The sequence below is a fragment of the Ambystoma mexicanum genome, chromosome 6p (genome assembly GCF_040938575.1).
Source record: "Ambystoma mexicanum isolate Mex_15411 chromosome 6p, UKY_AmexF1_1, whole genome shotgun sequence".
Classification (NCBI taxonomy): domain Eukaryota; kingdom Metazoa; phylum Chordata; class Amphibia; order Caudata; family Ambystomatidae; genus Ambystoma; species Ambystoma mexicanum.
The window spans coordinates 523078605-523105204 of NC_090935.1; the positions used below are offsets into that span (position 1 = coordinate 523078605).

At 45.4% G+C, this 26600-nt stretch overlaps 1 protein-coding gene across 4 annotated transcripts in view; it reads left to right on the forward strand.

The window, feature by feature from the left end:
- KIF2A (kinesin family member 2A) overlaps positions 1-26600 on the forward strand; it is a 1079703-nt gene that overhangs the window by 1021495 nt on the left and 31608 nt on the right. For all 4 annotated transcript variants that reach the window (XM_069627337.1, XM_069627336.1, XM_069627334.1 and 1 more), the window contains one exon: positions 8693-8828. In XM_069627337.1, the coding sequence (XP_069483438.1) occupies positions 8693-8828 (136 nt within the window). The remainder of the gene's footprint in view (positions 1-8692; positions 8829-26600) is intronic.

Genomic DNA, 26600 nt, shown 5'->3' on the forward strand with positions numbered 1-26600 from the left:
GTCTGGTGGTGCAGGCGTCAACCGCTACCTCTAAACAGGTAGCTTATCTGACCATCCCACCAGATTGGGAAGATAAAGGGTAGATGCCTGGTTAAGAAGTGTTTTCTGCAGGGAGCATGTCTCTTAAGTCAACCAACTCCACATGTGCGTTGGCAAAGTTCACATGCACTCTATGGGACTGCATTTCTATGGTGGCTGAGCATATTCCCGAAGGGGAGGAAAGAGACAGTTTCTTGGCCATTGTAAAGGATGGCAAGGAGACCATGTGCAAGTCTCTTCAGTCTTGTTTGGATTCTGCTGACCGCATCAGCAGAGCCATGGTGGCAAGCACCGTAATTTGCAGATTTGCATGGTTAAGGAAGTCTGGATTTGCACCCGACGTGCAGTCTAGACTCCTTAACATGCCTTTTAACAGGTCTCATCTTTTTGGCAGCATTACTGATGAAAGCCTTGAGAAGTTGCAGACCTCGAAGGCGGCAGCTAAGTCTTTGGGTGGCGCTATTAGGCAGCCTCATCCTTTTCACTCCAGTAGAACATCTTGACAGGTTAGATCCTTTCGTTACTACTCAGTTGGAAGAGCGAGAGGAATGGCTGCTCAAAGAGGCCAAAGAAGATTCCCTCGTGGTGGACGAGGGAGAGGTGCAAAGCCTGCTCAAGAAGCAGCATCTTTACCAACAGCCACTGCCTTCAGCTGCCACAAAACCTCTGAGGTCTTGAGTCACGACACCCCAGTGGGAGGCAGACTGTCTCAGCATCTAAAAGAATGGCGAGACATTACTCCGGATGCCTGGGAACTACAAACCATAGCCCAAGGTTACTGCCTCCCTTTCAGTCAGAGACCTTAGAACCATCCACCATGGAGCCATTCTTTTAGGGCTATAGATACGTTCCGTGTGCAGGAAATGTTGACCATGCTAGAGAAAGGTGCAATAGAGCCAGAACCTGTAGCGTAGAGGAACAAAGGATGGTATTCTCCATATTTCCTAATTCCCAAGAAGGACAGAGGATTGAGACCCATGTTGGACTTCAGATACTTGAACAAGTTCCTCAGGATGGACAAGTGCAAGATGGTCACACTTGCTCAGATCCTTCAGGCCCTCCAGGATTGGATGGTTTAATTGGACCTTCATGGTGCTTATTTTCATGTGCCAATCCATCTCAAGCACAGAAAGTACCTGAGTAGGCGGTTCTCAGGATCAGTTTCGAGTTCTGCCGTTCAAGCTGACCTCTGCCCGAGGGTATTCACTAAACTGATGGCGGTGGTTGCAGCGAGTCTCAGGAGAGGGGGGGGGGTTCACATTTACCCCGACCTGGATGATTGGCCGATCAGGGCGCGTTCTCCAAAGCAAGTCCTGGATCATCTCAGTGTCACTTGTCACTCTTTCCACAGACTGGACTTCTCCCTCAATTACAGGAAATCCCAAATTACACCATCACAAAAGCTCCAGTTCATCAGGGCTGTACTGGATACATCCTTTGGAAAGAGCTTGCTGCTCAAGGTGAGGGCTGAAGACATTCTGCAGATGGTCTCCAAGTTTCAGAGTGCCCAGCAATCTCCCAGCCTTTGACTTTTTGAGGTTGCTCGCCCTCATGGCATCCTGCATTTTCCCGGTACCAGAAGCTCGCCTGAGAATGGGATCCCTTCAATGGGCTCTCAGAACACACTGGTCTTGGCTCGCGGGAACCATGTCAGACCTACTTCAGGTTCCAAGCAGGGTCGCACAGGATCTCCTGTAGTGGGCCTGCAAGGACAACATTCCGAAGGGAGAAACTTTTTGGCAACCATGGCCGGAGATAAAGTTATTGACTGATTCCTCATTCACAGGATGGGGAGCCAACGATCTGACAATCGGTGGTTGTTTATCTGCATTGGAGTCCAAACCACACATCAATCTGGCGCTGAAGGCTTTTCTGCCCTCTGTTTGGGGAAAGAATGTCCTGATAATGGCGGACAACACGGTGGCCATGTACTATCTAAACAAGAGATGAGGTACACGGTCACTACCACTGTGCAGAGAGGCAATGCAGCTCTGGTTCTAGGCAATTCAAGAACAAATATTTCTGTCAGCAGTTCACCTAGCCGGAGAGAAGACAGCGGCAGATGCTCTGAGCAGGTAGAGTAGTCTCCCACAAGTGGGAACTAGCTCAGGAAGTCCTTTAAGAGATCTTCACTCTTTGGGGAACCCCTCAAGTGGATCTGCTTGTGACCAGTGTCAACCGGAAGTGCAGCTCTAGGAGATGCGTTTGTGGTGGACTGGGAGTTTCCACTTCTGTACACGTTTCCTCCAGTCCCCGTCATTCCTCATGTGATCAGGAAGTTGAGAAAGTTTTGGAAATCCATGATCCTAATTGCCCCGGATTGGGCCAGGAGGGTGTGGTACCCGGATCTTCTGGACAGGGCCATCTGCCCTCCAATACATCTTCCACAAAGAGAGGACCTTCTCTCGCGAGAGGAGGGTCGGGTTCTCCAGAGGTCAAGACACTCAGCTTTCACGCATGGCCTCTGAGAGGCTGAGGTACAAGGATTTGGACCTCCCGGATGACGTAATGGAGATTTTGCTTTCGGCCAGAAGACAAGCAATGAAGTCTTTGTACCGCTGTTGTTGGAACAAATTCTACAGCTGGTGCAGGGGCAAGAATGTGGACCCTTTTGCTTTGCAAAACACTGGAGGTGTTAGCCTTTTTGCTGTACTTGGCCAATGTGGGGCTCCATATTGGGACCATTAAAGGTTATGTGGCAGTGCTTTCCATCTTCAAGCGCTCATCTGAGGAAGCTTCATATTTTAAGATACCTCTGGTGATACAATTTCTGAAGGGACTCACTAATGTGTTCCCTCCATCTCCCTGTCAGGATCCCATTTGGGACCTTAATCTGGTGTTAAAATTTCTTGTGTACATCGTTTGAACCTCTCCATTATTGTCCCTTAAGGTTACTAATGTTCAAGACCATCTTGTTAATGGCTCTAACATCAGCCCGTAGAGTGAGTTGCAGGCACTATCCTCTAAACTACCGTTTACAGTATTTCACAAGGACAAGGTTGTTCTGAGGGTCAAGTCTTCATTTCTACCTAAGGTCATTTCAGACTTTAATTTAGGACAATAGATTGTGTTACCCACTTTCTATCCTCCACCTCATCTTGGCAAGGAGGAGGAGGAGGAGGAGGAGGAGAGGTTGCACAGGCTCGATCCAGGAATGGCTCTGAGCTTCTACATTTCAAGGTTGTCAAAACTTTGTCTGGATGACCAACTATTCATAGGTTATACGGGTCTTAGACTAGGGCAGGCTGTAAGAAAGCAGACCCCTATCCAGATGGATTATTCCAGCTATTTCCGAATGCTACATGCTGATGGGCAAGTATCCCCCAGAAGGCTTGAGAGCCCATTCCACTGTCTACAATACACACTTTCCCTAAGCATTACTGCCTTGATTCTACCTTAAGTCCGAATGGAAGCTTTGGAAAAGAGGTCCTCCATTCTCTTCATGGAAAGCATTGATGGCAAAATTCTTACTCCCTCCACCAAAACAAACTCTGCTTTGGGAGTCTATCAAAGATGAGGAATACGTGGGAGGACACAATCCATTAGAAGAATAAGTTACTTAACCCTGGTAACTTTCTTTCGACTCGATGTTCCACCCACGTATTCCTCATCCCCACTCCCAACCTACACCTCAGTAGAATGTTCTGTGCTATTGCAGCTTTCGGTCCTTCAGAGCCTAGTAAGGTCAAATCCGCTTTGAAGCGGGTGGTTCTACTTGAGAATGACACGAAAAAACAGAACTGATGTCAACGGCTGCTGCGTGTGATATATATCTCTCTTCGATGACGTCCTGGAGACGGAGGCCCTCTAGGTACATCGAGTCGACTGCATCAATGCACAGCGCCCTCTTCAAAACTTTTTTTTCTGTAGTTGGATATTGGCGATATCAAAGATGAGGAGTACGTGAGAGGAACATCCAGTCGAAAGAACGTTACCAGGGGTAACTAACTTTTTCTTCACTCCTTGCTCAGAACAGAATATCGACCAAATTTGATATCACTTGACAACGATGGCAGGTGCACAAAGTGGAAACATCTTCCCTTCGTCTTGGGATCTGGTGAATCCTCGCCACTGGCAGTCACTTTGGCCATTTATAGACTGTTTTCCCATGCAAGCATTTGTGGGATGTTTTAACCCACTTCTGCTCTGCTATGCTGCAGCACTGTCATGATAGTGCCAGAAATATCAAAATGGCTGCAAAACCCTTGTGCCCGCCAAAACCTCTGAAAATCGCGCTTTGCAACGCATAAAAAGATGGTTGCCCAATCTGCCATGCATGTTGTCAGTGGTGGAACAGAGGTCTCCCTCTTGAGATATGTCACTGGGCTCCACAACAGGTGAAAATGGAGTACAGAAGGAAAAAGCAGTGTTTTGCTAAATAAAACTGCAAAATCTTGCTTTAAATCCCTTTTTCTTTGTTGCTGAAACTGCAGAATGCCGGTACAAAACACCCTCAAACATCCAAAATTCTTGCTGGGTGCTACAATTCACTTAGTTTAAGAAATCATTGTGAACTTGCAGGGTTCTGAAAATCAGAAAGCCTAGGGCCTGTCTGTGGATGTCAAAAATCTCTGTGCAGCAGAGGGCTGCAGGGATGACAGCTGTCAGGAGACCACCTGATTAAACTTTAAACATGTATAAACTGAAATAAAATGTTTGCAATCTAAGAGGCCTGTTACTGAGGGTAATCCATATTGTAATTGTTGTGATCCCATGGTTTAAAATCTTGAATAAGAATTCTAGCTACTATTTTGAAATCACAAGTTTGTTTTAAGCTAAGGAAAATGCAAAAGAATTGAAAATCAAAAATAAGCTTGGCTAAAACTATCCAAACTGGAATAATAGGTTTCCTCACAGAGGCCTTTCCTTCCAGCAGGAAATCACACCAAAGCGATAATTATAGGGTTTGGCAAGAACCTGGTCTACAGAGGCAGAAGGGAACAATGAACAGCTGCTACTAAGGAAATGCGAGGTGTGAGGACAGTCGTAAATGGCCTCTATCAAAAGTAAGCAGGAAGGAGACTGCTTTGAACTGCAGGGAGACACAAAGAGGCGGACCACAACAACCATCTGTGGCTGAACATGAACAAAGAACACTGTTTTAAAAGACTTATAATTTGCCAGTGAACACTGTGAAAAATATAAAAGTAACAGATTTGTGAATTTAAACTTTGGTTGCACGTTTCAAGAGGCGGCAAAATCGTATGACATGTTCTGGAAAGAAATAGCAGAAAATCTGATTTTACACAAAATGTATTTCTGCTAGATGTATGAAACTTTATACACATATGCCCATGTTAAACGCGCACACTTGTAGAAATTTGCTTATAAATTGGACATTGTGTTCCTGATGAAAAGGGCAACATTCTGTGAAAAGCCGAGACAAGATCCCGCAGCTAGGGGGTTTTGAGGGATATCTGCTATATAAAATATGTAATCTGTATATGTGATTCTTATAGAGGTTTCACATGTGTAAATATGTATTGTGCCAAAAGTAGATTTTGTGTTGAGGGGGCCAGGGGTGGATTCTCAGCCTCATAAAATCACACCATAAAGGTGACAGTTTCTATCCTCCTATCAAGGCAGAGAAGAGACTCTGACCCAATCGCTTGTCAAAGGGGCGAGCTTAGGATAAACCAGCCCACACACCCCTTTATCATAGCATAAATGGAGACCGCTCACCACTCAAAAGGACAGACAGACTCGCCCACTATCCTGATACTGGTTGAGCACCCTGCTGCTGAACTCTCCATCTTCCTTGCTCCAGATTCCAGAAACTTGCGAAGCAGAAACCCATTGCATAGCTAAACCATTTTCAGCTAGGCCTCAAATTCCAGAACCAGAGCCCCACAAATCTAAGGGGAAGCATCAAAATACAGCCGGGCTGCGCTGTACTGCTTGTCTGCTAAAATAATTATCAGAACCAGGAAGGGCAGATCCAATCCAGTCCTGTGGCGTGCTGTGACCAGAGCGCCTTGCTGATTGCAGATCCCATTCCCTGACCAGAAACTTGATGGACCAGAATCCTGACGGTTCCATTAAAAAATATATCTAGTGAGTATCTATAGAAAGAACTGTGTCACTAGCATATGTACCTTGCTTAGTTAATCCCTATCTTAAACCCATCCTTTCTTGTGTTCAGAAACCGTATTGTTAGGAGTATTTTTGAATTGTCTGAACCCTCTATCCAATCCCTCCCATCTTCCTCCTGTACTAGTATTGCTAAAACTATCGCTGCGCTGATCTTTTCTCATCTGAAGAAGGCGAGTCCTTAGCAGGCAGTCATTCTGATCAAGTGGCTGTGTTCCTGTGAGGTATTAGTTTTGTTCATAGTCATCCTCTAGGGTAAGAAATCCATTTGTTATTTTAAAAGTGCATTCCTGTTTTCCATTCTTGCGCCTAGCTCGGAAAAAAAGAACTCCACTAAAACGTCCATAACTTCCTCCGTTTTTGTGCTAGAAACAACTTCTGCTTGTAGCTAACATCCACAGCTTTAAATCGCATCTAAAACCGCATCCCAAATCCTTACGGTTCTCCCGTTATCGCGATTATCGCACAGTGAAAAGATTGCAGCAAATTTCATTTTTGGGAAATTCTGACACGTGTAAAACAGCTTCTGATTGCTTCCGACTTGAATTTTAAGATTTAAAATTGTTTATTGGTATTAAATGATTGCTTGTGTTTGTGTGCAACTATCCAAAGAGGCTCCCATAAGAATTTATAGCAATTTTGACCATATTTAGTGTTTTTACCCAGTCCATTCTAAGATGACTTTAAAAGCCATTCTAACAGTTTGACAGTCAATTCCGTTTTTCTCTTGTATTTGCTGGGGGAAAGTGGGATTGATATTTTGTTTGAATTCTGCCATTCCTGAATACCTGCTCTCTCCTCCTATCTCTTTACATTGCTTATTGGGGGGCTGGGGGTGTGCAGGGGGAACCTTTAACCACAGCGCTATCTGATCTGCACACACAAGTATTTCTGCGCTGAATTGTTTTGCTCACTATTACTCCTTGTGTATTAAAGAGATTATTCAGTGTTACATCACCCCATTGGTGATTATTGTGTACCCATTAAAACATAGTGTGATTAAATTGCAAATACATAAATAAATATTTTAACTTTGCAAACCAGCCTGGTTCAGTGTGACCGGGGGGGTTCCAGGAGAAGGGCGTGATGGGAGTGGTATATCTTTCAGAATAAAGAACTTTTAGACAAAAATAAATAAGGATTTCAGTTGTGCATTACATGCTAGGCATTGACTTGGGTGTGTGCCGGATTGAAATCACTTACACATTTAATCATCTGTGTAATCTGGTACAAAAATCTAGTGTATTTAAAATCAGTTAATTTTGCAATGCCCTTAAAAATAGTCAAGTGAACTAACTTTTTTGATATTAGGATGATAAAGTCCACAATATATTTAAAAGACTTTCTTAATGAAAATATTTTGGTAAGAGAAGATGGTGAAAATAATCTATAGACACATAATTGCACAGTTAACCTATGCACAAAATACATCTGACTGATTTACAAAACATTTTTCAAAGGAGTTTTCTCATTGATGAACGCTTTTGTAAATCAGGCGTTATAGTAATTTCGAAGCCCATATAGAGAGGTCATTTGAAGTAGTGGAAATACCATTGTATGTTGTAGGCGATGGTGCAGATATTAGCTGTACACACCAAACAGTACAAGTCTTGAAGGCCTGAAACAAACTGGTCAAACACAAAGAGAAAAAACAATAATGATGTTAAGGAGAAAGGGTTTGTTGATATTTATTTAACAGAGGCCTCTTGTGCGTTTCCATAGACACGTCAATGCATTGTGTAGAAAGGTGGTTTGTCTCCGTCGTGCACTATCGTCATGACAAGGAGCGTTGCATAGCATTCTAGGCTGCTGGGGTAACAGGGGCGCTTGGCATGATTTCTTGCAGCCAGGGCACTTAACTTTAGGGCGATGGCACAGTGGATTGGATTATCACTATAAGATGGTATTTCGGGACCTGTAAAATGTAAATGATCGATATAGGGTCAGATAGAGATGTGTTTGCGATTGGTAGATTTGAACACATGAGTGCACCCCTCCTTTAAGAGACGATTCTACATTATTTCCACCAGTTTGGCTGCTTAATAAATAACTTACTAAAGCATTTGAATCTATGAAAGGTGTTCAATGATGCACAGAATAAACTTGCCTTCAGCTTTTATTTGAAAGTGCTGATAAATAAAAAGCAAAGCTTGCTGGCATATAGTGTGTGACCCAAATCTGAAATGGTTGCTATGAGTAGCACTTGCATGCCTTCCAAAGACTGGATGGGACATCAAAACAAGATTGACGGGGATGTTAAAACTTGTAATTCAATAAACTATTTCCAGCATAGATAAACTGTGGTTACAGCCATGTTTCTTATTTTTGTGTATAAAGACATTCATCCCTTAATCACCACTGTCTAAAGTATTTGTGTGAAGCACGTAAGTGGGAGTCTGCTAGGGTTAGACCTGGATGGCTGTTTACTAAGTTAGTCCTACTCTTACCTGGGTGGTAATAACTTCTAAAAGAGTTTTTCTCTCCATGAGGTAATCAGAATGTGCATGCTTTAATAAAAGAAACTACTCCTAGCAACTTGATTATTTTGGTTTTTATCATGTAGGAGTCCATACGATGGTTGGAGGATGAAAAGGCTCTTCTAGAGATGACTGAGGAAGTGGACTATGATGTCGATTCATATGCTACACAACTTGAAGGCATCCTAGAACAAAAGATTGATATTCTTACTGAACTGCGAGGTAGGTATTTTCTTGCACTTTTTATTTTTAGGCATGTTTATCAATCCGTTCTGAATGGCTTTGTTTTTTACACAGTGTATTTTAGTGACAGCACAGTGACCTATGATGCCTATAAATGATTATTATTTATCTAAAAACAAACTGCAGAGTCAATGTTGCTCTGACATAGTATGGAAACGTAGGTATTGGTCAGTGATTGGCTTCAATTGTAAAATTAACATTGATGGAAGCATTATAGTTTGCCTTACTGTTTTATAGACCTCGTCTCTCGTAACTTATCTTTTCCACAGCATATTTGTGTGTGTCCTCTTTGTTCCATTCTAGTGCTGTGCAATGATCATAGACGGTGACAATAGTTTGTTCCTGCAGGATTCTTGCAATTTAGAATGTTGGTTTGGAATAGATAAAAACCTCCATTTGGTTTCTCCAGAATTCATTTGTGAAATCCAAAACCATTCATTAATTACTTAATGAATCCTTGAACTGTGGAAATGTTTCTATTTCCCACTACTAGGACATCCGCCCCACTTCCATTCCACATGTGGAACACCATCCAGCAGTAACAGTACATTGGGACCAGTGAGCTTTTTTTTCAGAAAACAGTGCCAGCCGGGGAAAGACATTTGAGAGCAGAGTGAACTATCAAATTGCCTGCTTAGTCCGGTGTTCAACTCCATGGTCAGACGTGGTCTTTGGAATAAATTAAATAACATATTACAATATTGTGTGAAATGTTATCAAGTAAAATCCATGCGATTATTGGTCTGTAAGTTTTCTTCCCAAAATTCCTCATTCAGCCTTGGCCTAACACCAGGTTCATCCCGAAGGTTGCTGTTTGGAAAGACTTTCCCCTTTGCTTATTTTAGTCCCTTTGTATGAGATCCCCGGGTTTATTTGTTGGTTTTTATTGGTTCCAGACTTCTTTTTCGGTACATGAGTTTCACCTTTAGTTTACTGTAAAGTTGGCATATCTGGCTGTTTAGTAGCCAAAATGGTTACCTCATTGTTTTACGTCCTGTCTTCCCGAACCACTGGCTTTGTGGTACTCTTACTCATTTTGTCGTAGCATTGACCATCCACCCCTTCTGTGCAGATCTCAGTGTAGGTGTATAATTGGGAACTGGTTTGAGATGGGTTAGGGCTCTGCTAGACACGCTAGTGATGTTACGAATGGCATTTGGTGGCCGATCGAGATTGGAAGGCTGGCAATTTTTAATGCTGCTTGCCTTGCGATAGGAGGGCTGGGATAAGCCTCAGTTCTGCTGTTGTGTATATCTAGGGAGTATCTGTGACCATTTCTCAGATGACCACTGGATCCGGAATTTTAAGAAACCAGAGGGGACAAGGAGGATGCCAGAAACACTGCTTGAAGCTTTCATTGCTGCATCCAGACCTTTAATGTGAAGCTCTGCCTCCTCTTTCTGTCCGAGGAAACCTGTTTAGGTGCTTCCCTTCCCTGAAATGGTGGCCGGGGGGTTGCAGGGAAGTCTGATCGGCATCTATGGCTTTATTCTGGGGATCCTCCGAAACTCTACAAAGAGTGCTTCTCATCCTCTGAGGGCACCCCTCGTGTGAACTAAACAGGAAGCTGCCATTTGTTGCTTTCTTCCTTTGTACATCACTGCTAATGGCCCTGCTGCAGTATTTGGTAGTTGTCACATGGTGGGCTTCTGGTATGGAGTCATTTTGTCCTGCCTTGCATCACATGCGATTTGTTGAAAAGGTGAACCTCGGCTTTTCCCTCAAGAGGGTGGCCACTCTTGTCTTGCCATGGCGGCCTGCTGTGAGTACATACTTACCCATGGTGACACCATAACTGTAGCCTTACTATTGTTTTTGTCCCATTGTTACAATGGGAGGAATTTCCTGACTCTTTTAAAAACCCCTTAAAGAAACTTGAAACATTATGTACCTATTGGACACTGTGAAAATTTGTCTAGGGGCTATGCCTGGGCATTCTAAGACATTTGTTTCACTCTTAAACCTTGAAACAATGGCAATATGGCAAAATATCTGGTGCTTTCCTAGTCCCCTAAACGACCATAATTGTGATCTGTGATATAATCAAACTTCCAGGCTTCCACTCTGAAGTTATGCTTGGAGTGCTGACCTTTTTCTGGTACCCTGCATCCCACCTAATGACTGAATTGCCTTCAACTACATGCATATGGAAACATCTATGCAAAATAATCTCATGGGGCTCAAAGATGCAGAGCAGTTAGATAGGTGGGAGCAAAGGTGGGTGACTACTTTTACACGTTGATAACCTATTGTAAGGGTGCAGGAGGAGGAGGCTGACACACAGGTGGCCTGGTGATTGCTATAGACTTTTATTAGTCAGGAATATGAGGAGAAAACCTTACTTTCCCAATCTCTAAGAGGGGTTTCATGTGCCTCAGCTAAAACGCCAAAGAGTTTGTCAGAATGTCAGTGTAAGTCATTAGTCCTCCATCCTGTGGCCCCATCATTTCTGTCTTTTCACCCTTCCGTGGAAAGTCTTCTCTTACAAACTGCCACAGGCTCTACCAGACCAGCATCTTCGACTTCAAATCGGACACCTGAAAGAGAAGGCATGAGAATTGACACCATGGCCAAACGTGGCTAGTGGTTTAGCGAAGTACTCCTTCAGTCTCTGGAAGGCAGTGGAAAATGCTAAGCAGTGTATCCCTGAGGGGGAAATGCAAGATGGCTTCGTACAGCTGGTGGTGGATGGGAAATCGGTGGCCAGGTAGTCGCTGCATACAGGCCTGTACGTGGCCAACTGCGCGGGCCGTTCAATGGCATTGGGGATTGCATTGAGGAGGCGGGCCTATTTGAGGTCTTCAGGCTTTTCGCCCAATGTCCAAAACTAACTGTTCTGGACATTGCTGCAAAGTCACTAGGCCTAGATGCGGCGCCGGCCATACCTGCCTTCAGCTTCGCCTCCAGGGGCGCGTCTCACCCTGCAAAACCACCCGTGCATTTTTTCAAAAGAAAATTACTGCGCTCAAATGCATTTAGTTATCTATCCTTGTAGGAGCATGCCGGAATGTCTATGGGGATGCGCATCTCACCCTGCTTCCTGTTTAAAGGCTCTCTTACTTACCAGTCACTTTCACCGGGTTTTCGCTCGGCACAGCATCCTGCTCGATCCTCAGTGTGCATTGGAAACTCTTGTATAGATGGGCGTGGCTATCAGAAACATAGTAAAATTACTAATCCAAGTCCTGAAGGGATCTAATGCACCATGGGAGTTGAGGTTCCTTCACCTTTATACCGTATTTCTTTATATTTCACCATGTCCAAGAATGAACATCAAAATAGAACAGATACAGGAACTTAAATACACAAAAAAATTATACAGGGAAAACATTGTTATAAACATTTTTAAGGAAAATTATTTAGACCAATTTTTTAGAAAAATGTTTAGAAAAATTCTTTAGAATTATTTTTTTCGTGAAGCAGGGGCCAAGACTACATACCCAGAAATATGGTATTGTAGAATGTATATATAGATCCCATGCCTACCCCTAGGTGTAAGGCCCTACAAGGTTGGAAGAAACTCTGAGCAATGAGTGGCAGCCACACCCTAGGGTCAGCACAGTAGCTTCCCAATTCACATGGAAACACCCTGTTGTATATGAGTCATTCTGAAACACCATGTATGGCAGCGTGATCAATGCATCCACTACCCTGTGACAAGCTTGTGCCATTCTATCGAAATGTTAAGGCCATTTGTCACGGGGTCTAAAGAATGGATCCATCTTTGTTCAAGTCGATGTAGCATGGTAGACATGTCTCCCCCTCTCATGGGGATCTTAATGGTCTGGAGAATAAACAACTTAATATCTTTGTCCGTGTATCCCATTTTAGCAAAATGCTCTACTGGTGGTTTGTCTTGCACCTTGTTCCTTATACATGAACGGTGTTCCGATATCCTTTGGCGCACTTCTCTCATGGTCTTTCCCACATATATTAAATTACATGGGCACAGGATGACGTATAAGGCATTTTTACTTAGGCAATTGGTATGGCCTTTCAAAATCCATTTCTTATTATTCCCGTATTCAAAGGACTTCCTTGTGGTCGTAAATTGGCATGCCACACAGTGGCCACATTTATGATGTCCTGTGATGGGTGTAAGGCCCCATTGGTTCCTCACTGATTGTCATCAGTTTCTCTATATGTGTGAACTAGTTTTTGTCTCAAATTCATGCTACGTTTGAATGCGAACATGGGCTTGTTAGCCAAGCTGCCGGGATGTTTCACAAGGTGCCAGTTCTTATTCTCACATTATTTTTATCATGTTGCTTATGGGAGAAAAAGTGGACACACAGATCAGTCTGTCATTTTTTTTCTTTGACTTTGGAGGAAAGTCAAATCTCACGGTGGGTGTTTAATGCACGTTTGTAATGTTGCTTCACCAACTTTTTCGGGTATCCCCTCTCGATCAGTCTATCCATAAGTTTAACTTAGTGGTTCATAAACTCAGTTTTTTTGGTACAGTGCCTTCTGATATGAAGGAATTGGCCGTAAGGTAGGCACAAGTGGTCACGGATGCGTCTTTGAAGGGTTGGGTTGGATTGCTCACTGCGAGGACTTGCACATGAGGTCTTTGGGCAACAATGGAAGCCAGGTGGCACTTCAACAGGCTAGAGTTGCGAGCCATCAGGTTAGTCTGAGAGCGTTTGCTCTGTTTCCGAAGGATAAGCATGTCCTGATTCTGACGGACAATATGGTGGCAATGCACTACATGAACAAGCAAGTTTGCGTGCGCTCCCTCCCTGTAGACAGGCGATGCAGCTGTGGTTCTGGCTATTGGAGGAACGGATCTTGGGACAGAGAACATTTTGGCGGATGCTCTGAGCAGGCAGAGCACGGTTTCACAAGAGTGGGAAGTGTGCCGGGAAGTCCTAAAGGATGTCTTCTCTCGCTGGGGTACCCCATCACTAGACCGGTTTGCCACGGAGTCCAACAGGAAGTGCAGACAGTTTTTCTCGAGGGACTTCCCAGTGAACTGTGTGCTAGGGCACGTTTCTGGTGGATTGGACCTTTCCTCTACACTGCATTCGCTTCTATTACCGTCATTCCTTGGGTTCTGGAGGCAGCGGCTCATCACGTAGACACCTCGGCTCAGGGCCTTATGCTGGGGGTTGATACCTCACGGCAGGCGTGGCTGCATGCCACTAAATTTTCTAAGGAAGTGCAAGACACGGTGTTGGATCTTTCATTTGATGGTAAGAAGCTTTTTCATTCTTCTACTGATGTAGAGCTCACCAAGACCAAGGATAGCACTCAGACGGCTAAATCATTGTCTGTTCCGGTCAAAGCTCCTTTCAAATCCCAGAGACCGTTGTCACAAAGTCGACCCTCCTCTGGTTTTAGGGGCTCCCTCGACCGAATATCCCGCAGAGTGATTACTCCAGCGGGGAATAACCGCTGTAGACAACAGCGCACGTGGTTTTTCTCTCGCTCCTCAGCCTCCTCATCAGGTTCAGGTGGCCCGCCACCGATAAGCCTACCAAATGAGGGTTTTCCGCACTCGCACGAGACCCCGGTGGGAGGACGCATTGCGTCTCATTGGGAGGCGTGGCAGACCATCACAGAAGACAGATGGGTCTCGTTAGTCGCTCGAGCGGGCTTCCGCTTACCTTTACCCTCTACCCCACCCCTCAACCCTCCTTTTCAGCTGTCGGGCTCACCCTGCCTCAAGGGCAAAGTTCAGAAACTTCTGGACCTCAGAGCTGTGGGACCCGTTCCCCTTGGCCCAAGCCCAACCCGGCTGGCCTGCGCACCATCCTAGACCTTTTTCCAGTTCAATCTTTTCCTACCCCAAGAGAAATTCAAGATGATCATGCCCAGCCAGATACGCTCCTCCTTACAGATGGGCGATTGACTCAGCGTTGTGGCCCTTCAGGATGCGTATATGCATATCCTGATTTGGAATCCACACAGGAAATATCTCTGCTTCTCTTTGGGAGAGGAGCACTTCCAGTTTCAGGTGCTTCCTTTTGGCCTCAGCTCGGCGCTGCGTGTCTTCACGAAGATGATGTCGGTGATTGCGGCCTATCTTTGTCTACAGGGTATCCATGTGTATCCTTATTTGGACGACTGGCTCTTACGCAGCCCTTGGCAGCAGCGGGCAACCTCTAGTCTCTCCTTCAGCTCCTGTTCCATCTTGGGCTGTCAGTGAACTGGCGGAAATCCTCCATTTTCCTGGGTTTTCGTTGGAACACGATCGACTGCAGAGTGTATCTGACCGGGGACAGAATGGCGGATCTGTTAGCCATGTGTCAGATGTTTGCGCAGTCGGAGAGCATGTCGGCCTGGTGGTTCCAGAGGCTTCTGAGCCTCATGGCCTCGTGTGTACTGGCTCTTCCTCTTGCTCGTCTCAAGATGAAGCGGACCCAGATGGCTCTTCAGAGTTCCTGACGTCAGGCTGTGGACCCGGATTCTTAGCGGATAATGATTCCGGATTCCATGAGAGTGGACCTGGATTGGTGTCATCTCTCAGCAACCTGTCGGGGGGCGCTGGGTTTCGGGACCCAGCCCCCACGGTGATGATCACGACAGACTCCTCCCTTCTGGGGTGGGGTGCGACGTTAGATCTTCTTCAGGTCTCGGACCTCTGGTCGCCTCAGGACAAGCTCCTGCACATAAATCACTTGGAGCTCCTGGCGATCTTCCTAGCGCTCAGGGCGTTCCGACCGCTCATTGTCAACAAGGTGGTCCGCATACGCACGGACAACGTGGTGTCAATGTATTATATCAACAAGCAAGGGGGAACGAAGTCTCCCCCCCCAACACCCCCCCCCTTCGTGGGCCTGTCCATCCAGATATGGGAGTGGCCCGTGCTTCATGGTGTCTGGCTGCTTGCAGTGCACATCCCGGCCCAGCTGAATGTCACAGCGGATGCCCTCAGCCAGCGGACGGTGGTCGGCTACGAGTGGGAATTGAAGGCAGAGGTCCTCTCATGGATTTTCTTAAGTTGGGGCACACCGGAGGTCGACCTCTTTGCTACGGCGGTGAACAAGAAGCTTCCTCGGTATGCCTCCAGAGGGGGGCTGGGAGCCTCCTCTCTCAGGGATGCTCTCGAGATTCCATGGCACAACATGAGAGCTTACGCCTTCCCACCTCTGCCTCTAGTTCACCGTGCGATCTGGAAGTTGAAGAACTCGATGAACTGTTCCCTTCTACTCGTAGCCCCGTGGTGGCCGGACAGGTTTTGGTTCTCAGAACTTCAACACCTGTCGGTGTATCTGCCGATCAGGTTACCAGTAACTCCCGATCTTCTTCACCAGGGGGAACAGCAGATGTGGCACCCCTCCCCACAATCGCTCAGCTTGGCGGCATGGTGCCTGAGTTCAAGTCTTTAGAGCATCTGAATTTGTCTATGGATAACATGAGCATTATCCAGGCAGCCAGGAAACCATCGACCAGATCTCAGTACAAGAGTAAATGGCTCAGGTTCTGTCATTGGTGTTTGGAGAAGAAGTTGGATCCAAGGGTGGCCACGATTGACACAGTGCTGTCCTTCGTGTCCTTCCTAGCAAAGTCAGGGGTTCATGTTCTGTCATGCAGGACTTACCTTTCAGCGGTTTCCGCTTATCTTTCTACAGACCAGTGCTCGTATTCTGAGTAACCCAGTGGTTAAGAGGCATTTTGCAGGTTTGACACGCCTCTACCCTCCGGTTCGTAGTCCGCAGTGGGACCTAAATGTTGTCCTGACGGCGCTGTGCCATAAACCCTTTGAACCAATGGCTACGGTGGACCTCAAGTACTTGTCTTGGAAGGTGTCCTTTTTGGTCGCTGTTACGTCGGCAATGAGAGTGAGTGAGCTCCAGGCATTGTCGGTGGAGCATCCTTTCTTGGTCTTTCACAAGGACAAGGTAGTCCTTCGGACAAACCCGGCCTTTCTACCGAAGGTGGTGACCGAATTCCATCTGAATCAATCGATCTCCCTACCGGTCTTTTTTTCCGAACCCTGCCTCTGAGGCTGAGAGGGTTCTACACTGTCTTGATGTCCGAAGAGCTCTTAAATTCTACCTGGACAGGACTTCTGAGTTTAGGAGTTCTTCTCAACTTTTTGTGACCTTCGGTAACCCCCAGGGCAGGCAGGCGTCTAAGGCAAGTATTTCTAGGTGGATCGCTGCCTGCATCACGGAGACCTTCACCGTCCATGGGCTGAAACCTCCTAAGGGTATTCATGCAACCTGGTGCGGGGTAAGGCAGCTGCGGTGTCTTTTCAGGAATATGTCCCCTGAAAGTACATTGCCAGGGCAGCTACTTGGGCCTCCCCATCTGCTTTCTGTAAGCATTATTGTCTCGACATGAGCTCAAGAGCTGACGCTCAGTTTGGTCCGGCTGTACTGAAAAACCTATTTCAGTAAGGGGTATTTCCATCCACCCACAGTTCCTGTAAGGAGTGCTGGGGAATCTCCCATAAGTTCGGAGGAATGGGGACGGGACGTAGGAGTATTACCAGGTTTCTCACCATAGTGAGCACCTTACTCCTAGTCCATAGTCCCCTTTCCACCATACGCCTGCCCGCCGTCCCCTCTAATAAGGTTCCTCTGTTATTGCTAATGGGTCTTTGACCTGGCGATAGAAAAGGACTGATGGGCGATGCGCGGGTCGGAGCCAAGGTGGGCGGGGTTACGGCTGCGTGCCGGGCCCTGCGCAAGAAAGAGAGGAAGGACACATTTTTGGAAAAATGTGGATACTTTTTACAAAGTGCTTCGGTCCCGTCCCACAGGACGGAGAGATGTCCCATAAGTATGGAGGAAAGCGGATGTGGACTAGGAGTCAGGTGTCACTACGGTGAGTAACCTGGTAAATTACGACCCTGTGAGGGCCCATGCCACTTACAGTATGTTAGCGGTAGTGATGAAAGTTTTATGGCGTTGATGAGCTTAGTGGCGTATCCGGATGATGCAGCAATGTGATTGCCCTGGCATGTGATGGTCGGTGAAGAGTCAAGGTAGATGCCAAAGGTCTTTACGGAGGAGGCAACGGTGATGTTATGGGCCATCAATGATGAAAGATTTGTAGGCCTGCGGTAGTTTTGCTAAGCGGGCAGGAGGCCCGATGAGGAGAAGCTCTGTTTCATCATTGAGACAAAGGATTGGATAGCTTCGTAGATATATATATATTGCCTTTTATTTATTGGCAAACCTATCAGACTACATTAGGTTGCATGTCAATTTCTTATCATAAATTTTGACGGGTGAGTTGCATTACAATGAATTTCAGTCGGGAGAGAAACAGTATATATATATATATATATATATATATATATATATATATATATATATATATATATAATATAATACATTCCATTCTCACAGGGTGGGTTAACACTGAGATCCTATTGAAATAGTTTCAGATTTGTCAGCGGGGAGGTTGGATAAGTAGGGTTGAAACTCTTATATTTTTAGGTCAGGAGGAGAGGGGCAGTGAGTTCACATAATGCTCCTCACATTCCTGGGCCCAAGTTAGTGCTGCCAACCATGCTTTACAATTGGGCGGGGAGATCTGTTTCTATTTCTGCAGTTCACATCTCTTGGCGATCATACAGCCTATGTTCACAAATGCAAGCAGTTGTTTGTTTGGGATATCTTCCCACATACCAAGCAGGGTGCCCAGTGGGGAAAGTTCGAGGGTGGACCCCGTACAATGTCAGAGAACGTTTGCAGAACATTATTCCAAAAGTTCCCCAGCTGGACACAGTACCAGAACATGTGTATGTGGTCAGCTGAGCCTGACTGACATCTGGGACAAGAGTGGTGTGCGTTTCGGTAGAATCGATTCAGCTTTTGGGGTGTGTAATACAGTCTGTTCAGTAGTTTATACTGCATACACCGTAACCTGAAATTAAGGGAGAAATGTTGCGTGTGTGACAACATGCGTTTCCATTGAGTGTCAGTCGGCTATACCCAGATTGTCCGACCACTTAGCGCGCGCCCCAGCTACCAGGTCAGGTTGTCTGTTTGTTAGGGAGAATTCCCCAGAATGGCTAATTTCCCTTACCTACCGAGTCCCTCAGCAGCTTTGCTGGATTTCTAGGATTTATTTTTTCACCTGGTAAGAGTGTGAGCCCTTTTTTCCCCTCTCTTACATGTGTTTTGCTGTGTGTGTTTAACGTTTTTGTGTTCATAGACTGTGGAACCTCACCTACTCCACAGTCATCTTTTTACTGTGTGTTACACAGCACCTTCAGTGCAGTGACACAGGGTTGTCTTTTAGACTTCCCAACTTAGACTCCATTTTCTGGGACTGAGGACGGTCTCCCAAAACTTGTAAAGTTGCCATTGACTTTATTAGTCTTTTAAAATCCAAAGACCCAGTACAAACCATCTTACATGGAGTACTGGAAAGGGTTAATACGTATCCCTTTTTGTCTGTTTCTCTTGGAGCATTGTTTTGCTCCCTTTTCATCAAGACTTGGCTGGTGTCAGTGGTAACTACCCTATTTTTCCTACCGCGGTTATCTTAAATGACCTTGGTATTGTTTTAGGCTATCTTGGTAGCCTCAAACTTAAACCTGCTAGACCATATAAGTTGTTATACGGTTCCGGCTGGTTTATTCGCCATTTCTTTTTGAAAATGTGTTTCTCGTGTTTTTCTCTGCGCGCCAAACCAGGTTTGGTTCCTTTGTTCACCGTCTCTTTGCGGGCTTCTACACAGAAGCTCTCCTTAGGCGCCTGAAAGTCTGGGTAGGCAGGATGTGAGGGAGGGGTTTTAAGACCCCTGCTGTGGGTTGCCTTGGTAACCCAAGTCGCACTCCTGTTTGACTAGGTGACTGTCCGGCCAGGACAGGCACCCTGCTGTGTGATTGACAGCCAGCCTGTGTGAATGGGGGAAAACTGCATACAAAGCAGGACTCTGGGTCTAGAAAGGCAAAGGAGTCGCCACTGGAACGAAAGAACCGTCGAGGAGCTGACGGAAGAGGACCCCTACCACGACTGAAACACCTGGTGAAGCCCTGCTGCAGCTCCAAATCCTCGAACTCCAACAACAGAGAAGATCCTCCCGAAATCTTCTTCCCCTGAGCTAGTGGGACCAATCAGTTCGCCCAAACTGCAAGCCAGGACTCCCTCCTCTGGTCCAAGTCGCTATACAGAGCTACAGTGGACTGGATAGCCAGGAAGGTGGGACCCTGCTTGGGTTTTAAGGAGCACACCTTTTATTTGTTGCTTTGCTCTGCTGCTGGTTTCTTCCCTGGGCAGTGCAGGACCCTCCAGTCTTGCTACTTCATGTCAGTCCGACAGTCGCTTCAGGAACCGTGAGCCTGCAGGAACTGCCAGGAATGTCCGCCTCAGCTACAGCTTCTTCTCCATTTAAAGGTACTGTGCAAATCAGATTGTTCGTTTCGTCCAGTCGCGTTGCAAGTGTGTGAAACCTTTGCCAATCCGAGGGATTGTCCTTCTCTACTCTTTAAACTAACTTTTCTGCCGACCAACTTCGTCCGGAACTCTTGGCAAAGACTTAACCACGAACTACCCTGAACTGTGTGACCTTGAGCAAAAGACTTTTGTCCTATTGACTTTGGCCCTAATCCTATTTGATTTGATTCCATCACAGTAGTTGCTCTTTCTAGATTGCCCTGCTTACTGACCTGTTGGTGCTGCTCAAATTCTGCCTAACTTTCTTTCCCTTCCTTTTTAATTACTAGAGTGCCATTTTGCTCCCACTTCATTTTGTGAGCTTAACTTGTCTGGAAACTATTGGGAGTGGTGTGGTGCATCAATGGTGTTATTTTATTTTATGTTTTTAACTGCTTTAATTTAGTGAAATGTTATACAACTGATGTGTAAATGTATATTCTTTTACTCAGAAACCTTGAGTCAGGATTTGTTTGAATCATAGTAATTGCTGTCCTTTGTGTAAATATTGATACTGCTCACTTGCTCTTGAGATGTCTGGCTGCTCAGCCACCGCTACCACTTTTTACTGTGTAGTACAGGCTTGTACCAAAGGTGAATTTATACTGTCACTTGTAGTCTTAATTGTGTGTGGTGTTCCCAAAGGGTACTGCATATAATTCTGCCTAACACTGTTCAATAACATTTTCTATGGTGTTGACGCTCTCCTAGGGGTGTCATACGCATTGGATATGTACTGTACCTCTCAAGTTTTGGGGTTCAGATGGAAGGGATGGCGACAGTGAGTGTCTGCGAGTGCCCTGTATCCCAACACAACAATGAGCCATCAGTGTGGAGCCACACATGGGTTCCGGAGCCATTTATAGTATGGGCGTATTTCTGTGCTTGGTGTTGTGGCGCCAGGCTAGTAATGGGGTAGATATTGGATCAAATGGGCAGTCATCTGTGTGCGGATCATGAGTGTTTTAAGGTCAGATCCGCCAACTGCTAGGTATTCCAGTTTGTCATGAGGTGGTTGCTGAGTGTCCCCATTCCAGAATGACGCATACTGGGCTTGTGCTGCCATCCAGTTTAGCTCAAGGTCAGGGTTTGCAAAGCCTCCTCTGTCATAAGGTAAAGTCATGCCCGATTATTTTTTTAGCACAGCCCCGGCATGCCACAGGAACTGTGCACATAGTCCATGTATTTTAGAGAAGGGTTTTCCCGGCCAGATGGGGACATTGGCAAATATGCATAACCATTTTGGAACTAACACCATCTTCACCAGGGATAGTTTACCAGCCATAGTGACGGGGAGTGCCCGCCATCTAGCCAGCTTATTTTCAACATAGGTTTCCATAGCTGCATAATTGTCTGATAATAGGGATGGCCTCTGTTAGGCAACGTTTGTATGCAGTACCCCCTGGGACCACTACACACAACTAGGACGACAGGTGTAAGCAAAACCAACCTTTGGTATAAGTCTGTACCACACAGTGTTTGGTAGCGAGCTGAGCAGCCAGGCTTCTCTCAAGAGGGAATGTGAGCTTGTAATAACAATTACAAGTATTCAAATAGACTCTTATACTCAAGGTTTCTTGGTAAAACACTTATTAATTTATTATACAGTCAGAAAACATTCACCAAAAGGATGCAATCAATATCACACGAAAATATACTACAGTACTTCACACTGTCCGGTTCTGAGGCATTTAAAATACTTTGAAGGAGCAACAAAATGGCATTCAAAGCATTTGAAGTAGGAACAAAAAGGCATAAGTTAATAAAACGAATAATAGAGTTACTCTTAAACAGTGCAAATAGTTTGAGTTCACCAGAGGAGTGGTTCCAATGCAATAGATAGGCCAAAGTCAATGGGCTAGAGTCGTGTACAAGAAAAACGGTTCTGGTAGTTTAAACGGAAAAGTCTTTGCCACGGTTCTCAGAAATAGTTCATAGAAGAAAGGTTTGTATGTCGTGTCACAAGTTGACGAGGCCTGCAAGTTGGCAAAGTTTCACGCACTTTCGCAGTGAGAGGTAAGTTCTCTCGGTCAGGTTTTCACAGTACCTTAGATTGAAGAAAAAGATGCAGCTGAAGACTTCTGTTCCTGGCAGTTCCTGCAGATCTTGCTGTTCCTGAGCCTCAGTCGTGGGGACAAGAGGGAGGACCAGGGGACACCTGCACTGCAGGGGGACTGGTCGCAAAGCTGGCAAATTATTCCGGTAGCTGTCGTCAAGCACACAAACTGGTGTCCTTCTCCCTGGCTATTCAGTTTCCTGCAGCACGCTGAGGAAAATACAACTAGCTCCGAGAATGGTGTCCAGGTGGCTTATGAGTTGATTGGTCCCACCAACTCAAAGGGAGAAGTCCTTGAAGGGCTTTTCTGTCGAGATGAACTTGGCGATGCGGACCTACAGCAGGGCTTCACCGGGTAAACCAACGTTCCAGGAGTTGCAAAAGCTGTCCTCTTCAGCTCGTCTTCGGTTCTTTTGTTCCAGTGGTCGACTTTGCCCTTCAGTCCAAGAGACTCGCCTTTTCAAACAGTTTTCCCCCATTCATTCTAGCCTAGCTGCCACTCACCCATGTCAGGATTCCATGGTACATTTCTAGAGTTTCAAAGGTCCACAACCTTAAAAGACATAGTTACAATTCCAAGGTACATTTCATAGACTTCATTTACTTACACATTAAGTTAAGAAATCATCATTTAGCACAAAAAACCTTTGGATGTAGTTTTACTTAGAAGTGTGATGTTTGGGTTATGTTTGGATTAGAAATATAACTTGTATAAATATTCCTTAATGTTAAATTCAGGAATGGCTTACTTCCCCAAAGCAAGATGGAGAGTCTTTTCTGCAGCAGTGATTGGTGTAAATAGTTTGGTCGTTTGGAATGTTGCTCAGAGTTCTAAACTGCCTTTCATTTTAGCTGTCTTAGTGGCAGGTCGCAGTCTACTTAGCTCTAAGAATATGTTGTTAAATATTTATCGTTAGCTTATACTAAGAAGAGTTACTAAGGTTTCCAGAATTTCAGAAGAATAGACATTGAATTCAAGACCTTCAAAGAAGCAGTGAAGATGCAGATGAAGCAAGCTAAGTGATTCACTCTTTCAAGACTTATGAAATTGAGTGAAGTTCATTTGCCTTTTACTTTAATAAAACTTTTATTTAAGAAAGACTATTTTCTATTATCAGATTTGATTCTGTTTTTATTTTGATATCTGCATATTGTGTACATATAGTTTTGTGTTCCATATGTTTATTTCGTCAAGTTTTTCTACTAACTCACGCGCGTTTTTATTTAAATATATTTTTTTACAAATACAGTTAAGATCGGGCTGTACTTGTTGTGACGTTATTTGTAGTTACGTGCGCGAGCGTATTTTGGTCTTGCTTTGTCGTTATTAGTAAGGTTAGAGTAAAGTACCTTACTTTCATCACGTGCCGTCGCGTACTCGTCATTTTTATTGCGGAAGCAGTGCGCGGCTCTTTGGATCAAGAATTCAAGCGTCGGATGATGCGCGGTTCGTGTGTCAAGAAACAAAGTGACGGTTGACAGCTCGGTACGTTTATCTATTAAGAAAAATCATAAGACTCTTGCGCGGATCCAACTAAGTACAACAGTCATCATTATGTGCACACAAGGCTAAAGACATCAGCAGAGTATTTTTAGAGGAGTGAACAGACTTTATTGATTTTTACGCAATATAAGTTAAGTCAATTGCAATTCAGTTAAGGTATTTACAATTCCTTCCATTTAAAGAGACATTTGTAACTATGGCAGCATAGAAAGACATTTTCAGAGGAAGTTAATTAGAATTCTGGAAACAAGTATTTTATTAAAGTTCGAGAGAAGATCCTGGTTAAGAAGTTTAGGATACCTAACTTAAGACAACAGTAATTCAAGATCTACAGAAGCATCTACTCAGCATCATCTGAAAAGAAAGACTATAAGCATTATAGCATAGGCTACAGGTATTTAAGAGAAAGAAAGCAAATTATAGTAAAAGAAAAGGTAGACATATCAGCTATACATCAACATATATAGGTTATTGTTTTCCCTAGATTTCACAGACACTGAGGACACTGAGACGAGTAATCCAGTACCAGAAGGCATCAGTGCAGTACAGTGAAGATCTGTCTTTGTTTTGTTCTCCAATTCCCCTTTCCCCTTGAGTTTGCCGGCTTGGTAGTTTTATCTGCTGAGAGACTGTTAGGCAGGCAGGCTTTTGGGGTGGTAGGGGGGTGGGGGGGGTCTGGTGGGCCAGCATCACTCTTGCAGGAAGATTCAAGATTGGACCTGACAACCCAGCAGGGTGGCTGTTCTTGCCGGACAGTCAGCCAATCACACCAGAGTGCATTTGGGTCTCCTAGGAAACTAAGCACAGGGAGTTTTGGGCACCCCCTAACTTCCTGCCCAGCCCAGACACTCAGGCGCCAGAGGCGGTCTTCAGTCCTGAAGCCCGCCAAAGGCGTAGGAACAAAGGGACCAAACCTGGTTTGGCGCGCAGAGACCAACTCTAGAAGGACCTTTCCAAAAAGAAATGGCGAAAAAAGAAGACCGGGACTGTTTAAACAAAGGGGGCTCAGATGCCATTTCGAAAAACATGGCCCCCGTGATTTTTAACTACTGGTGTTCGCGGTCGGGAAAAAATCATGATAGTTCTGTCACACTCACCTGTGTCTCTGCAGGAGCAGTGGATGAGCCTCCCTTGATCCAGAGTTCACACTTCCCCTGTTTCACCCGGAGGGATACCTGTTGACCTGAATTCACCTGACTCCCCTGGGCCCTTGCCTTCTTTTAACTGTGTGCTGTGATGTCCCCTAGGGCTTACCTTGATCTTTAGTAGGGTGTGCACTCCATCCTGCATTCGCAGGGGTGCGATTCACTCATGTGATTGATGCCAATGTCTGTAGGCTGAGTTCAGATGCCACACGTCGTTTTATGCCGTCACAGCGAGGCCAAGTGTTCAAGGCGCCAGTTTGATCACTGACTAGAAAGTCCTTCCCAAGTGAACGTTGCGCGGAGTATGTTGAGTGTCCAAAATTGTCCGTATTGTCTTTGTTTGCCGGTGTTTTTGTGAGTGAGTAGAGCTGCGTGTAGAAGCTAGCTGCTGGTAAGTATGCGCAGCGCCTTCAATTCGGGCGCGCCTGGTAATGTCTCTGCCTTTCCCTTGAAGGAGAAATTATGTGGTATTAGCGCTTCAAGTCTGGGTTCAGCGCTACTGGAGACTTGGTGGTTTGGTAAGTATGCACGGAGGCTTTGGTAAGTATGCACCGCGTTGAGAGAGCGCAGTGAAAGAAGTGTCTGTGTTATTGGGGCGAGCGCAATGAATAATGTCTCTTCTTTCTTTAGCAGGTGTTTGTGCGCTCGTACAACTAACCTGGATTCCAGCGTCGCGGGAAGATTCAGTGAGTATGCGCAGCGTTACTGATGTGCGCGTGTTAACCCAGTTCTTTGTTCTTACAGGTGCCAGTGTAGAAGTCCCCTCGTCCCCTCTTGACTGGAGATTGCTGCGGCGTTGAGTAAGAACAGAGGTTCCTCCGGAGCAGGTAAGCAGAAGCAGGATGATCCGGAGCAGGTAAGCAGAAGCAGGATGATCCGGAGCAGGTAAGCAGCAGGATGATCCGGAGCACGGCAAGTGTGTTGCTGATACAGTTCACAGTAAGCAACACAAAGCACTGGAAGAATCTTGGGTGTGGCTTATATAGCCAGCCACACCCATACGCTAGAGAGCTCATGAATTGTCATGCACTTCCTGTTTGGCGACAGGAAGTGGTAACCAGGAAGTTACTACAAACACAAGGAAGGAAGGAAGGGATCCGCTATGGGTTCTTTGTGTGCCTATGCCAGGCCTGCCAAGCCTCCACCCAGCTTGCCCCAACTACCTGCCTGATACCCACGACAAGTTCGTTGTAAAACCACTGCCACCAGCCATTTCGATAGGAAAGGGTAGCATTTGACTGCTACATGAGTTTCTAGACATGGGGGATACTAGGTAACCCCTCCAGCACTCTATTGTAAGATGGTGTGTGCTGGGGTCTAGGAATTTAGAAAGACTGGTAAAGTCAATTTAACTTTACATTCTCTGGGAAAGAGTAGTTTATCCCAGAGAAGGTGTTAAAACCTTGGGACAGACTGAGGGTGCTGTGTGACGCACATGAAAAGATGCCTATGGAGTTGTCTAAAACTCCATAGTCAAAGAACACAAGTGTAAAACACATCAAAATACATGAGAGAGTGGGGAAAAAAGGCTCACACTCTCTCCAGGTAAAAAAATCAAGTCCTCAAAAATCCAGCAAAGTTGCTGGGGGGGTCTCTAATGTGAGGGGAATTAGCACATTTATGAGAATTCTCCCTAACAGCCTCGACCTGGACACCTTTACCCCTAGGTACTTGACTCCATTGGGGGACTAGCGGAGGGGTAAC